Consider the following 15,462-nt stretch of genomic DNA (forward strand, 5'->3'; position numbering starts at 1 on the left):
AACATAAGACTTTCCTTTATGAACACAATCACATAATCTTCTCTAAAAAACATTAAAATAGTAGCATTTGATACCACTAAATATCTACTCACTGCTCAAATTTCCAATTGTCTCACTGCTCAAATTTCCAATTGTCTCACATATGCCTTTTGTTTTCTTATGCTCTATTTGTTTGAATCAGAATCCAAATAAAATTCATTCATTGTGATTGGTTGATATGACTCTTAAGTCTCTGTAAGTCCCCACCCATCTCTTTTCCCCCACTGATTTGTTGAAGAAACCAGACTATCCTATAAAGTTTCCTGGAGTCAGAATTGTGCTGATAACCATGAGGTATCAATTAACATGTTCTCTCGTCCTTGTTTCCTCTAAGTTGATAGTTGGATCTAGATGAATCAGGCATCCCTCGTACCCCACTGCAAAACTATTTTGTAGATAGTATTTTCTTTTTCCAAAATAGCAAGGTAATGTCTGGTTATCTCTCTGTTTTTAAATAGTCTTTGATGATCAATGTCTGGATCCACCATTCACTGGGAGTTGAAAAGATGATATTCTAATTTTATCTTCCTCATTTAGTGATTGGAATCTATATATATAAAAGCCTAATTGACCGTTACCACCAGTCAACTGAACGACAGGTCGACTGGTCGCTATGACACACACTGACCACCGGGGGCAGACGCTCAATGCAGGAGCTGCCCCCTGGTGGTCAGTGCGCTCTCACAGCCAACCTCCTGTGGCCGGCCAATCTGCCATGGTCCCTCTCCCCAACCAGCCCGATTGGCCCCAATTGGGACTGGGTGAGATGGCCCCAATCAGCCCTGATTGCCAGCCAGGCTGAGGGACCTCACCCATGCACGAATTCATGCACTGGGCCTCTAGTATTTTTATAAAGGGAAATTTTTCTTCACGTATTATTTTGTTACTTCTTTATATAGTTTGTGTCAGAAAAGCAGAATAAGTGATCTTTTTCTTTATTTGTGCATTTTAAAATAATAAGTTAGATCACTATCATCCTCTGATGGTTACTGGGGTTATAGAATGACCTCAGATTTTGGGCACTTCTCCTATCAAGAGTCTGGGTCTGTGTACCCTCCCCTTGAATCTGGGTGGACTTGTGAATACTTGTGAAATTGAATACAGTGGAAGTGCTTCTGTATAACTTTTGAGGCTGGACCATTAAAAATTAATTCAGTGTATGTGAAACATGGGCAATATTAATGGTCTCTAATTAATAGGAACTTTATAAATTCAGGGTAATTATTATTTAAAATGTCTCACTGCTTCATTCATTTAATATCAGTCATGAATGTTTATTGAAAATTTGTTGAACCCACAAATACTTATTGAATCCATAAATGTCACTCTTCTAGGTAAAGCTGTTATGAAACGAACCAAAAAAATGCCCACAGTACTCAGGGTGCCCACCGTTCTGTGTTGTGGGGGTAGGTGAAGGAGTAAACAAGCAACCACAGTCTGATGTGATAAATTCTAGGAGAAAGGCATGAGTGAGGATAGAAAGGAGAACTAAGAGCAGAGCAGTGCTTATAAAATGGGATATCAGCACAGATTTCCCAGAGCGGGCAGGAGTGTCTGAGTGAGAATCCAATGGCTATTTCATGGGGGGACTAGCCTGGGAGGTATGTGTGCTAGAACTGCTAATGGTGTTCAGGGTGACAATACACATGGTGAATTAAGATATAGATATGGAGATAGGGTAGAATAGTAGTTTTTAATTAAATTTATTGAGGTGACAGTGGTTAATAAAATTATATATGATACATCATCCGTACATTGCATTGTGTGCTCACCACGCAAAGTCAAGCCTCCTTCCATCACTATACACTTGACATCCTCTACCCTTCAGTACACCCACCCTTTTTGTCTCTGGTGACCACCATACTGTTGTCTGTATCTATGAGTTTTTGTTTGTCCATTTGTTGCTTTCAGTTTTATATCCCACGAGTGAGTGAAATCATATGGTTCTTGACTTTTCCAATCTTAGCATGGTATTATCAAGATCCATCATGTTGTTGCAAATGGCAGTATATCATCTTTTCTTATGGCTGAGTAGTATTTCATTGTGTATATGTACCACATCTTCTATTGAAGGACACTTTGGTTGTTTCCATATCTTGGCCACCTTGGATAATACTGCAATGAACATAGAGGTGCATGTCTTTGTCAATAAGTGCTTTCAATTGTGGGGGTTAGATACCCAGAAGAGGGGTTGCTGGGTCATATGTTAGCTCTATTCTTAATTTTTGAGGAACCGCCATACTGTTTTCCATAGTGGCTGTACCAGTTTACATTCCCACAAGCAGTGAATGAGGGTTCCTTTTTCTCTCCAACCTCTCCAACACGTATTACTTGTCTTGATAATAGCCATTCTGACAGGTGTGAGGTGGCATCTCATTGTAGTTTTGATTTGCATTTCTCTAATAGCTAGAGAAGTTGAGCATCTTTCCATATATTTGTTGATCATTTGTATGTCTCCTTGAGAGAGGTGTCTGTTCAGGTCCTCTGCCCATTTTGTTCATTTTTTTAAACTGTTAATGGGTAGGCTGAGGGAGATGATGTAAGACAGGATCAGATTTGTGGTTTAGAAAGGTTACCTGCATGTCAGTGTGAAGTGGGACCAGAATTTCTACAGCAGGGGGTAGGTAGACAAATCAGAACATTGGCACCGAAGTCCAGGTAAAGAAACGAGGAGAGGGAAAAGCCTGAAGTAAGAAAGTGGTCATGAAGATGGAAGGTGTTGATACATTCAAGAGTTATTTATAGCGACTTATTGTGAAGCATGAAATAGGGATATAAATAAATCTGGATGCCTAACATAAGCCATTAGGTAAAGGGTGAATACATTAAATAAGGTAGAAAATATAAAATATATTGTTGTCAAAAGATGAACTCTGTTTCATGTAAGTTAAATTTAAAGCCCCTGTGAGACATCTAAGGAGATAGAGAAAGGGACAATTTGAAATATATGTGTAGAGCTCAGGAGATCCTTCCTGATTAGGGGCCAGTGTTTAGGGGGGATTTATAAAATTCCCCTCTTTCCCATCCTATTATTAGTAAGCAAGGGAGAGAAATAATAGTAGATGGGAGTTGGTGAAGAGAAAACAGAATCCTTAAATTATGTCATTTATTTTTTTCTTTATGATATGACTAATGTATGTATATGATATGCATAATAGCTAGTGTGTGTGATTAAATCTTAGATTCCAGTGACTATATGTTGCTTCCAAGTTAAAAAATTTTTTTCCTATTTTTCCTAGGAAAAACTGAGTTAAACGTAGTTTATATGGTACAGTTTGAAGATCCTATGCTGCTCTTTAAATAATATTGGCATATATTTCCATATTTTCATATAAGTGTTACCTTATGACTCCGATGGTAGTACACTATACTTGTTTTATTCAAGATGAAATAATTTTGTTTTTAGTCTTTCAATTTCATGAAGCTATTATATTGATTATGTTCCTGAGAAAGTAAATTATTTGAAAACTCATACATCTGTGTAAGATGATTATATAAACGGAAGAATGTACTTATTTGGGCATATGTGTGTATTTTTGTGTATTAAAAATATTCAGAGTGGTTCTTTAAGAAAGGCTTGAAAGAGAATTACTGGAATGGCAAAAAATGTTTCTTTTAGACTCTTTATTTTGTAATTGCAAAATTCAAAGCAGAAATCTTCAATACATTTTACTGGTTGATATGCATTCTTACTAATTAAGATGATTCTTCATTGGGTGCTTGGTAATGTGATTACCTTTTAAGATTCAACACAGACCACAATCAGACATTGTAATTTATATTTTTTCTGCCACAATTTTCTGCCATTATAGTTATGTAGGTCATTTCATGTTGAGTCTGTTTCAAAATAATTTAAAACTTTGCAAGACAGTTCAAAGCTTTATTCAGATTGGGAAATTGGGAGAGCCTATTTACTATGTGGTTGAAATCCAAGATTTCAGTCTTCTAAACTTTGAAGAAAGCAGAGCCAGCTTTCTTTTTGTTAATTGGAATTAAAATATGTAGGCTCTTTTATATTTATGAATTAGAAAGCAAAAGGCTATTCAGGAAGAAAAATTGCATAGAGAAGTTCCAGGGTTGAAGTTGTACACATGCCAGATAATACAATCTTTTGGTGTGTTTTTTTAAGAAAAAAAAAGTTAAATGTTTGCTTAGTTTGATAAAATAAACAGATGTGGAAGAACTAAAAGTAAAAATATAGTCATAATTCACACGATTCATAACTATTAACCTTTTGATGTGTTTCCTTCCAATTGATTTATTTCTATGTTTCCAAACATACAGGAAACCATATTATTATAAGTAAAACTCATACTAAAATTATATTTCCTTGACTTCTTATGTTGTTCAAGACCTCCAATATTATGTTGAAAACTTTTGTTACTAGTGAATAACATTGTCCCTTGAAAGGAATGCTTCTAAATTTTCTTTACTCTATATAATAATGTTTTTTCTGTATGTTTGTACCAAGATTATGTTTATCATTTTAAAAAGTCACTTTGTATTTCTAGTTTTTTAATAACTTTCTATGCTGAAAGGCACTAAATTATTATTTGTCCTGCATCTTTTGAGATAATAACTTGTTTTCTCTCATTTAAACCATAATGTGGCAAAATCACAATGATTAATTTTCAGCCCTGTTTAACTTTATTATAACTTGAGCTATCCTCTTTCTAATTTTATCTTTAAATAAAAAAATGGTTTTGTTTTCTATTTTTTGTTGCTTAGTCTTATAAGACTACTGTGTTAGTCATTAAAAACAAAACCAACCAAGATTTTAGTATTGTTGACTATCTCCATTTCTTATTCCCAGGGTCACTGATTTTTGTCTTGGGCATTTTGTTACAGGAATGAGGCTGGAGGCAGGGCTGGCAGCAGTGGTGAGAAAGGAAAGAGAGGAGGACTTGCCTTTGCTTCTTGTCTTCCACAAACCAGGACTGTCCATCCTTTTTATCTGAAAGCAAGTAGAATGAGGACTTGTGTAGTAAGCAGGATACAGCTTGAAGGGAGATGGAGAAAGGCATGCCAGGGAGGAGTATATATAGTGTGGAAAGAGAGGAAATCTCAAGCCATTCTTGGTCTGATACCAATAAATGGCAAGGATGCAGTGAGCCCAGTGGCTGTCTTTGTTTTCCTCTGTAGTCATATGCTACCAGAAGAAGCAATATTGGAAGGTTTCTCCAGAGGAACACCTGCAGTTGAACAGAAAATCGAATGTCTGTCATTAATAGACCAATGTATTATTATCAGTAAATGATTCATTTAGCAAATCGTGGGAATGTTTCTGGCTGTTAGGGCCTGTGCCTTAAAAGGATGTTAAGCCTAGACAAATCTGAGTGATGCAAAATCACTATTTCTTATAAGTATTTAAAAAATTACCTTTAACTTGTTCCAGAAGTAATTCAATGTGACTGTACTAACAGTAATAGAACTGTTTATGCTTAAAGCTAATTCTGGTCATGCCTTTTGCGCCTGTACAGTGATCTGGGATTGATTCTGAAATGCCAATGAGACTGCCCTTGACAGCTATTTACCTCTTTTGTTTGTGGTGTTTGCTGTTGTTCTATTGTGAGACTGAGAATATGGCTTCAAGTACTGTGTATACCTTTCGATACCAAGAGGTTGGAAACTAGTTATGCAATTTTCAGTCCTGTTAAACTCAGAGGAGTAAGTTCTTACCTAATAGGCTCTGCCTTTTTATTTGTCATCAGACCTAGTCAAGATTGCAGGGTTGGGGGGGGGAGGAAGTAAATGGGATTTTCTTTAGTGGATAAAAAGATACAGTTTTGTCAGATAAATATTGGGCTGAAAAATAGAAGGCAAGGGAAATATATTTGAAAAGTTCTGGAGATGAGATAGTGGCTCAAATCCAGATTAACTTAATGGGTCGTTTAAGTACAGCCAGAAAGAACTTTCAGCTGAATAACAGAGGGTCAGGTAATAGGCCAAAAGGAATTTTAGTAAAGTCTCACTGCATTCTCCTCTGCTTTCTCATTCTCTCACTAATTGAATAACATTGTATGTAAAGGACATAATTGAGTGCTTTAACTTCGAAGGTGTTCAGTAAGTTCTTTACTTTTCCATTATTATTCTATTTTCTTTCCCCCATTTGTTCCCTTGTGTTTCATTTCTCTTTGTATTTATAGATAAGCAGGTTTCTACTGTTAAAATTAATGCAAGTGCAAAAAATAATGCAAAATATCAGATAAATACAATTATCTGGCAAGCAAGTGGAAGTTGACTTCACAAATCAATTAACAAGGTTTCTTGCCCATTTGTAGCGACGAGACATATGGAAACAAGCTGATAGTATGTATGTTTTAATTTTTTTCTTCTTAAGTAAATCTTCTAGATTTGGGGTTAGAGTTAGTAGTATCTGTCTCCTTTTAAAAGTTTTCTTAATTATTAATTCATACTCAAAATGCATTGTAATATAACCTTATTGGAAAACTATTTAGCAATCTCTACTAAAGTCAAGTGTACATCTAAATTCATGGCATAGCAGGTCTACTCATTGTATATACTCAGGAGAATATGTGTCCACCAAGAGGTACATACCAGAAAGTTTAAATCAATAAATAAATGTTTACCAGCAGGAGATCAGATAAATCCATTTTGTTATATATTACTCAAAAATAATGATGAGCAAATGATGTCAGAAATAAGAGTATATATTGTATGATTTATTTTATATGAAGTTCAAATTCAAGCAAATTGAATCTATGGTGATAGAAGTCAGAATAGTGGTTACCAACTGGTTGGTGGGAGGAGTGTAAGTAGATTGGGAAGGGCACGTAAAAACCTCTTGGTTGCTGTGAATTGTCCACAGCTTGATCGGATGGAGATCCCCATATGTATAAAAACTTATTCATCAAGCTGTATCATATTAGTTGGGTACTTGATATAAGTTATAGCCAAATGTACATTGTATGAGTTTCATTTATCTTTAAAAAGGTGAATAATACTCTCCAAATACTAGTATACAGGCCCCCCCTCCCCAAATGTATACACACTAAACAGCTGATAGCTCAATTGATGTTTCTTTCTTTTCACATTTAAGCCATTGGAATGAATAATTATTCAAAGTGTGTTTATGTTTGGGGGGCACCTGTAAATATATATAATTTACTAATAAGACAAGGTAGTTATGCTAATTTGTTGCTCTTAACAATAGACTTTTAATATTGGACTAGTTTTCCATTCTGTTGCCACCATTGTGAACTGAGCTCTTACTGTGTCTGATTTTGTTCTTCAAAACTGCTTTATTTTCAGAATGTTTTTGAGTTAATATTATTTTGCATTTCATATTAGACACAGATTAAAGTAGCTTGTGAGGACGTTTTAGATAAAAAGGAAAAGCCTGCCTAAGTTTGAAAATTAACCAAGGGCCCTAGCTGGTTCAGCTCAGTGGATAGAGCATCGGCCTGCGGACTGAAGTGTCCCGGGTTTGATTCTGGTCAAGGGCACATGCCTGGGTTGCAGGCTCCATCCCCAGTAGGGGGCGTGCAGGAGGCAGTTGATCAATGATTCTCTCTCATCATTGATGTTTCTATATCTCTCTTCCTCTCTGAAATAAATAAAAATATTTTTTTTAAAAAAGAAAATTAACCAAGAATGGGCTATTTAAATATGAGTATATTTAATCTATAATATATATTTATTATAACATATATTTACATTGAAATATACACTTGGACTTTTAACAACACAAGGGTTAAGGGTGCCGATCCCCACATGGTCAAATATCCATGTATAGCTTTTGGCTCCCCCAAAACTTCTTAATTGCCTACTGTTGACTGGAAGCCTTACTGATAACATTAACAGTCAATTAACACATGTATTTTCTATTTTATATGTATTATATAATGCATTATTAAAATAAAGTAAGTTCTAGAAAAGAAAATGTTATTAAAATCATAAGGAAGAGAAAATACATTTACAATACTGTATTATTTATCAATACTCTAAGTGTACATCTTCTGTTTACAAGATAAATCATCTGTCATTACCTACATCAATATTGTCTTATATGATAGAAAACACTGTGGATGTTACATGTATTACTAACACTAGGCATCAGAAATGGAAAGATAATTGAAAAAATAAATTACTGTAATGATTAATGCATTGATAACAAAGAAAAGCAGCAATTTCATTGTTTTATGGTAGCCTAGCATAATTGATACAGTTTCTTCACAGTAGTAAGAAAATCTTTCAAAAATCTTTTCAATATATTTATTTAAAAATGTGCATGTAAGTGGACTCACACAGTTCAAATCCATTCTGCTCAAGGGTCAACTGTAGGTTAGAAGCTCTCTTAAACTATGTGCTTTATCTCTTTTATGTTCTTTTTGTTCTACTCAAATTGCTTGTTCAATATGCATAGATAATGAACAGGCCAACTTTTGTGTTAAACTATCATGATTACATTAAGGCTGAGAAATCCATAAAAGTGAAAAGTGGCTGTCAATGAGAATTTATGGTGAAGCTCATGAAAAGTTTAGAAATCTTAGTTTACTTGTATTGATGATTTATCCAGGGCTTCCTGTTTTACTGCTGGCTAAAAATTTTCCATATCTTTATCAAAGGTATTTGCTTCTATATAGTGGACTTGGGGTTCCTAGCTTTGCTGAGTAACTTGAAGAACGAACTCCTAGCTTCCTTTTGACTCTTGTTTTGACAGGCTGCCCTGCAAGTCGGGGGCCACGGGGAAAGGCTGCACCAGTGCCGGGAGGTCATGCTGCTGACCTACAAATCCATCCCCATGCAAGTGGATGGGGAGCCCTGCAGGCTGGCCCCCGCTATGATCCGGATCTCCTTGAGGAATCAGGCCAACATGGTGCAGAAGAGCAAGAGGAGAACGTCCATGCCTTTACTCAATGAGTGAGTCCGCCCCCTCCCTACCTTCCTGAACACAGAGAGTGTGGAGAGGACGACGCAGAGCATGTGCATGGTTGGGGCCTCACTGTGTTGAGAAAGGAGCAAACGTCCAGGAGACTCTGCAGTTCCTTAGTCTCTCTCATGTTTTTTCTTCATGTTTATTACACAGTGACCACATTCTTCTTTTAGAATTCATTACAGTATTACATGCTAGATTGACGATGCTTCTTCACTGACCACCTGAGTATACATTTCCTGGGACCATCAGAAACGCATTAAGAATCAGGGGCCATAAAATGCATCCAAATAAATGCGTTCTTTTGTATTTCGTTTTAGGAAGTCAGGCTGTCTGCCTCCTCTTTACTCAGGTCACTTGGAGAGTATTGGTTTTGCCAACAGCAGGAGGTTGGCAGAGCTGGATTTTGGCTCACCTGTCTCCTGCCTTTTTGGGGTCCCACTCTGTTGCTTCAGCTCAGTTTGCCATTCTAGGTGGCATTCTATTGTTTAGATTTAACCTGACCCACGATGCAATGCTTAAACAAAGTGTATCCTGTCCTTGACCCTTTCCTTGGTGTTTGGATAAACTGATTTCAGATAAGGTGATAATGACTAGATATTCATTTTTTTTTTAGCATCCCTTAATCTAATTTTTATTGAAATGTGTATCTGGGGTTGGTGAAGGAGATGGAAAAAGATGGGGATTTGGAGCATTTTTTGAGTATCTTCTATATATCATGCCCATATGACCACCCTGACTCAAGGTAAGGCCGTTTCAGGGCTCACCTTTGGGTCCTTCTTCTGTCACAGTGAGGGACCCTCCAAGGTGCTCTTCCTGTTTGTGGCCTGTGATGCATGGTTAACTATTTGTACTGAATGGCTGGCTTCCTCTAGTGCCTGTGAAGCAAGAACATGCTCTGCCATGTATTTATTGAGTTGATATGACAATCTACAGAAGTGCCTAGAATAAGCCAACGACATAGGTGCCATAGATCACTGCTGAAACGTGACCACCTCTCTGAGACAGTGTACATTGAGGAACAGCATTAGACAGGGCTCTTCATTTTGGGTGTTCATTTTGGGTGTTCATTTTGGGTGTCTGCTTCCAAGTCTAAACTTGGGGTAATATATCCTCTCTGCTCTGCTTCCTCCTTCCCCGAATCACTCTGGGCTTCCCCAGGATCTAGGGTCTCATTTAGCTATATCTCTTGTTTTATTACATTTTGCAGCTAGTGAAGCTCCTAGCTTATTCCTGATATCTTTACCTTCTATTAGGTTGGCTATGCAATTGCTGAGTTTAAATGTTAAAAAGTAAGATGTCAGCAACAATATATGGTTAGCCACATTCTCTCTAGAAACCTTAGAGTTAAGCCATGAACCATTGGTTTGGTCGAAGTCTCTGAACTGGTAGTGAAAAGCCTTCTCTGTGAGTAGCTCAGGCTGTTTGGGGTCCCGTGTAGGTAGCTTGTTAAGAACACATAATACAGCTAAATGTTCTTAGTGTTTATAGGCAAGGAACTCCAATTCTCATGTCTGGAACTTATCTATTTAATAATCTTATCAGACATGACATTGTTTTCAGGTACTGTATTTAGTTTTAAACACCTCTTGCCTTTGAGAAAGAATTTGTATTTACTTAGTAATTGTATTGTTAAGAATCCACGTAGGCTTTTTTCACATATAAAAACAAATATAAGTAGGTTGGGGGGGGGTTGTACTCATGACACACATGACAGATTTTGTGACTTCATAGATTTAGCCGCACAGGTAGGCAGGTGTTCAATAAGCCATCTCAACTCAAAAATAGTTACTTTCCACCAGGGGGCAGTGGTGGCTCCGTTAAAGCAGCCTTGGGTCATATGAAAGACTCATGCAAAATGGCATTAATAGTATGCTTTTGATTTTTAAAGAGAACACAAAGAAATATTCAAAAATAAGAAAGATCTTTATTACTACTTATGATAAAAATCATTCAACACTATATCTTTACAAAATCAATATAGGTAGCACGTTTCAAAGGAAAACAAAACACTCAGTTACCATATAATACTTTTTCACTAGACCTTAATTTCTCTTACCCACTGATCTTATTCACCCTCTGAGATTAGATTGCTTTTTTTCTATTTCTCTAGAAATCATTGTTTTGAAATCTAACTTCTTCTACTAGATTTATAAATGGAGTTTTCAGTTTAAGGGCAGCCTGACTATTAAGACCTTTTAAAATGTTTTCTCTCTTCCAGCCATGGTTGTATAAAGCTTACTATTGCAGCCAAGTCAGAGAGAGATCATTGAAAGATATATCTTTATTTCCTTCCTTCATTTTTTCCTTTTCTTCCTTTCTGTCTTTCTCCTTTTCTTTCTTTCTTTCTTTCTCTCTTTCTTCCTTTCTGTCTTTCTCCTTTTCTTTCTTTCTTTCTTTCTTTCTTTCTTTCTTTCTTTCTTTCTTTCTTTCTTTCTTTTTTTTTGCTAAGACTATATGTTTCTTCTGTTTCATTTGCCTGGTCTAAACTGTCTTAAGAATTTTAGTTAGAAAAACCTCTGTGTGTTGAGGAGATGGGAGTTCTCAGTCAGAAGAGGCTCTCCTTTATCTTAAGAAAGTATCCTTCATTCACATAGCATGTGAACTGTGAGTATTTGAGTTTTCCCCTAAACAACTGGCTTCCTCTTTGGCTTGAATGCCAGTGCTCCATAGGGATTTGCCCTTTATCTGGGAGAGCTCATCAGCACCCCACGTTTCATCTATGACTGATGAACTAATGAGTCTCAGATCTGCATCTTCAACAAGGGTTTCTTCTAAAAACTGAAGACTTTTCACTAAATATTTAAGTTGACATTTTTACTTGGATATCTCATAACAACATCAGACTACATGGACCACTATTAATAGATTCATTAAGTCTGTTCTCCTCATCACCCAGTGAGCCTTTTCATTCACATGTGTGTGAATGGAACCACCACCCACTCATTCACCACGACCCTGGTCCCCAGAGTCCTCACAGCCCCCTTCACTGTTACACCTCCAGTGCCTTCTTTGAAATCCACCTTCTATCTAATTCCCCCATCTTTAACTCTCACACCATCTAACCATCTTCTCTGCTAGTTACCTCTCAGTGGCACTCCTAAAATATGCTCATAATTCATTTCCTTATTTCCAGTGTTGCTGCCCTTCACATAATGCCTTTTCCAATAGACTAGTTGGAATGAACTTTCTAAAAATGTAAAGCCCATATGCTTTGCTTTACAGACTTTATGATCCTTGCCTTCTTCATCCTTATATCCCTATGCTGCAGAGATAATTGCTGGTCCTAGAGCAACAGCCTGTCTTGTGAATCATCATATCTTTTCACTTCTGTTGTCCTCACCTCCTTTCATCTGCTGATTCTCACTCAAGTTCAAGACTGCATTGATACATCACTTTTCCTAATAACTCTTCTCTATCTACTTCTAGACATTAAATACACCACGCAGTGCTCCTATAGTGCTCTTGCTTATACCATTTATGAAAAATAGTGTAACCATTGGTTTACTTGTCTCTCTTCCCTACTCTGTGGGGAAACCCTGGGGTTTTCCTTTTAGGGTCCTGGTACCTGCCAGTGTGCCCGAGACTCGTGGTTACATGATGAATAAGTGGCTCACACATGGTACAGATATGATATGTTTCTTTAAAATTATTTCTAAAATAACAAATCTAAGATCTCATGAATATAAAAATGATGTAGGAAATGTCTTGATCATATTTTATAATAACGAAGAATTTTTAGATCTGATTCACATGTATAACTGGAGGAAGTCCCATGAGAAACAGTTAAATAGTAGTTCTTCATAATGCCACTACAGCTTCACATATGCAAAAAGGGAAACATAATTTTTAAAAATGTCTTGGTTTATAATTCACTTTTGTTGTTATTATACACAAACTAAAAGACTAGTCCCCATTTGTGTTCAATAGTCCTCCCTCCATTGGTACAGGAATATATCTTATTTTATTGTGGTTATGAATCTATTCGAAATATGAACTCTAGCGAATAGCTTCCCACAAAAAAGTAATAGAGGAGATTTATGTAGGTTCATATTCCTGTACTAGTAATGTGTTAGCCACATTATGCTCCCTCTTTGAAAGGCCTGTTAGAAAAAGATCAGAAATTTGCTTAGGCCGGTATGGCTCTGTTAGTTGGGCATTGTCCCATGCACTGAAAGGTTGCTGGTTTGATTCCCGGTCAGGGCACATGCCTAGGTTGCGGGCGATCCCTGGTAGGGGACATATAGGAGGCAGTCGATCAATGTTTCGCTCTCACATCGATGTTTCTTTCTCTCTCCCTATCCCTTCCTCTCTCTCTAAAAAGAAAATCAATAAAAAAAATTTTTTTTAAAGAAAAAGATCAGAAATTTAACATTACTCGGTGTTTAGGGAGGTCTTAAGCTAGGCGATACCCTGAGTTCAGTAGTTATTAAAAATACATTGTTAAGGGTGATTGCATTGTCTAAGGACAAGATTTCTAGTTGCCAGCTTTGAACTAGTCAGCCCGTCTGCTGAGACATATTATTGGTTATAACTGATAGTCCTTGTGGAATCACAGGGAGTGACTTCATGGGTGAGTTTACACGAGACTTTACACATCCAGCAGAAAAGATGGGTCTGGGGAGCTAAGTCAATTGCAACTATAGTGAAACTGTTCAAATCGACGGAGAGTGTAATTAGGTAAAAGTGATAGGAAATTTGGGTTTTAGTTTGTTGAATTCTACATTTGTCTTTTCTAATAACCACCCAAGGCCCTCTCCTTAATCTAAGAAGGGACAAAAGAGAGATGTCGTCTATGGTTTTAATCTTCTACCATATGAGTGGAATTACGGCTTTGCTGTGGTAAATGTAGGCTTTGGGGGTATCACTTATAGAGTTCTTGAAAAGCTTTGGTGTTTATGTGAAGGAAGTTAAAGTTGAGTCAGTCTTTTCAACATGGTGGTCTTTTGACACGAATATTTCTGCAAAGCCCTGGAATTATAAGGACTATGTTAAGGGGTGAAATATACCTTCACTCTCCTCAGAGATAAGTTGATGACGCCAGCCTGCCCTTGTGTGTGTGAGTGTGTGTGAGTGTGTGTGTGTGTGTGAGTGTGTGTGTGTGAGTGTGTGTGTGTGTGTGAGTGTGTGTGTGTGTGTGTGTGTGGTGCTTCCTCTCCTTGGATGTCCTGAATGACCTAGGGAAAGAGAGGAACACAATGATCCCTCCTGCCCCGCATCTCTGCCCAGCGTCAGTGCTCTCCACATCTGCCCTGCGCTCCAGTCTGTGGTTTGCCTAGAGCCAGCCTCTGCCATGTGTCCTGTTGGCTTCGTTGCTACCACCGGCTTTTTGGATTATTCCTGTGGCTGGCTTGATTTTTCCTTTGCATTCACTGTTTGGTGACGCGCTTGTTTAATTTCTGTTTAAATTTTGTGTGTCTCTCTTTCTCTCTCCGGGCTTGTTCCCTGTCTGTCCACGCTGTTGTGCTGACTGTCTTCGCTGCTCATTCCCTGCTGCCTCTAGTCTCCATCAGGTGCAAGCTGCGGACCTGCGGAGAGTGTCTGCCCCCCCTGGCTCCTTCACCATGTGAGTACAAAGCCGGTCAGTTTTTACATTTTGTCTCTCGCCCTCATCTCCTCCTCAGGGTTAGACGACCTGCGCCCTTTTCCTTCACAGGTCTGCTTCTCAGACAAAGGACCGCCTAACCGCAATCGCCTTCTTTCCCCCTTCTCTGCTTTGAGATGGAGCTGCGAAGTTCATTGTGTTCTACTTGTCTCATTCCTCTATGAGTTCACAGTTTAATTTTTTATTAGATACTTTAGGGCCCCTATTTGCATAGGGCTGTATATAATTCCATACTAAGCATTGGTTTTTATGGAAAGTTGGTCATACCATTAGCCCATTACTCTGATCTAATTTCTAATGCTCAGGGAGGATGTTGAAGAAGTGCCTGCTGACCTTGATTTGCGGACAGATCTCTACAATTATGCATGGGGTTCTGGGTATGGTCATCTGCATCTGTGCATTTTTCTGGGATAAGGATCCATGGTTATAATAAAGGAGCAATGCCCTAAAGCTTTCATTGAGGTAGCAAAACCCAGTTTATACACAGTAATTTGTACTTAACATACTTTATGCTTTCATTTTTTTCTGGTGAAAACAGACAAAAAGAAAATATGTGTTTTAGCACTCCACTTTGGGACTTTATGTGGTTGCCTCTGTCTTGCTCTTCTTTCTTGTCTCCATCTCCCATACACTTAGCTAGCTTTTGTTATGTTTCGGGTCCCGGTACAGGTGGTGCTTTACATATATTATGCTAATGTCCTTCCCCAACAACCCTATGTCATATGTGGTATTATTATCTTCCTGTGATACAGGAGAAGCCTGATGCACAGGGAGGTTAAGTACTTGCCTAGGGTCACACAGCTAAGGAATGGCAGACTGGGATGCAAACTCAGGCCGTCTTACTTCAGAGTTCATACTCTTCACAGTGTATAATCTGCCGCCTTTCATCCATCATGGGCCTTTCTTTCTTTGTTTTTTTTTT

General features: G+C 37.6%; 1 protein-coding gene across 3 annotated transcripts in view; it reads left to right on the top strand.

Annotated features, from left to right (window-relative positions):
- The window catches only part of DGKI (diacylglycerol kinase iota), a 383,824-nt gene that overhangs the window by 246,577 nt on the left and 121,785 nt on the right, over nucleotides 1-15,462 (top strand). For all 3 annotated transcript variants that reach the window (XM_023753493.1, XM_023753495.1, XM_023753494.1), the window contains one exon: nucleotides 8,723-8,922. In XM_023753493.1, the coding sequence (XP_023609261.1) occupies nucleotides 8,723-8,922 (200 nt within the window). The remainder of the gene's footprint in view (nucleotides 1-8,722; nucleotides 8,923-15,462) is intronic.

The sequence above is a fragment of the Myotis lucifugus genome, unplaced genomic scaffold (genome assembly GCF_000147115.1).
Source record: "Myotis lucifugus unplaced genomic scaffold, Myoluc2.0 scaffold_46, whole genome shotgun sequence".
NCBI lineage: Eukaryota > Metazoa > Chordata > Mammalia > Chiroptera > Vespertilionidae > Myotis > Myotis lucifugus.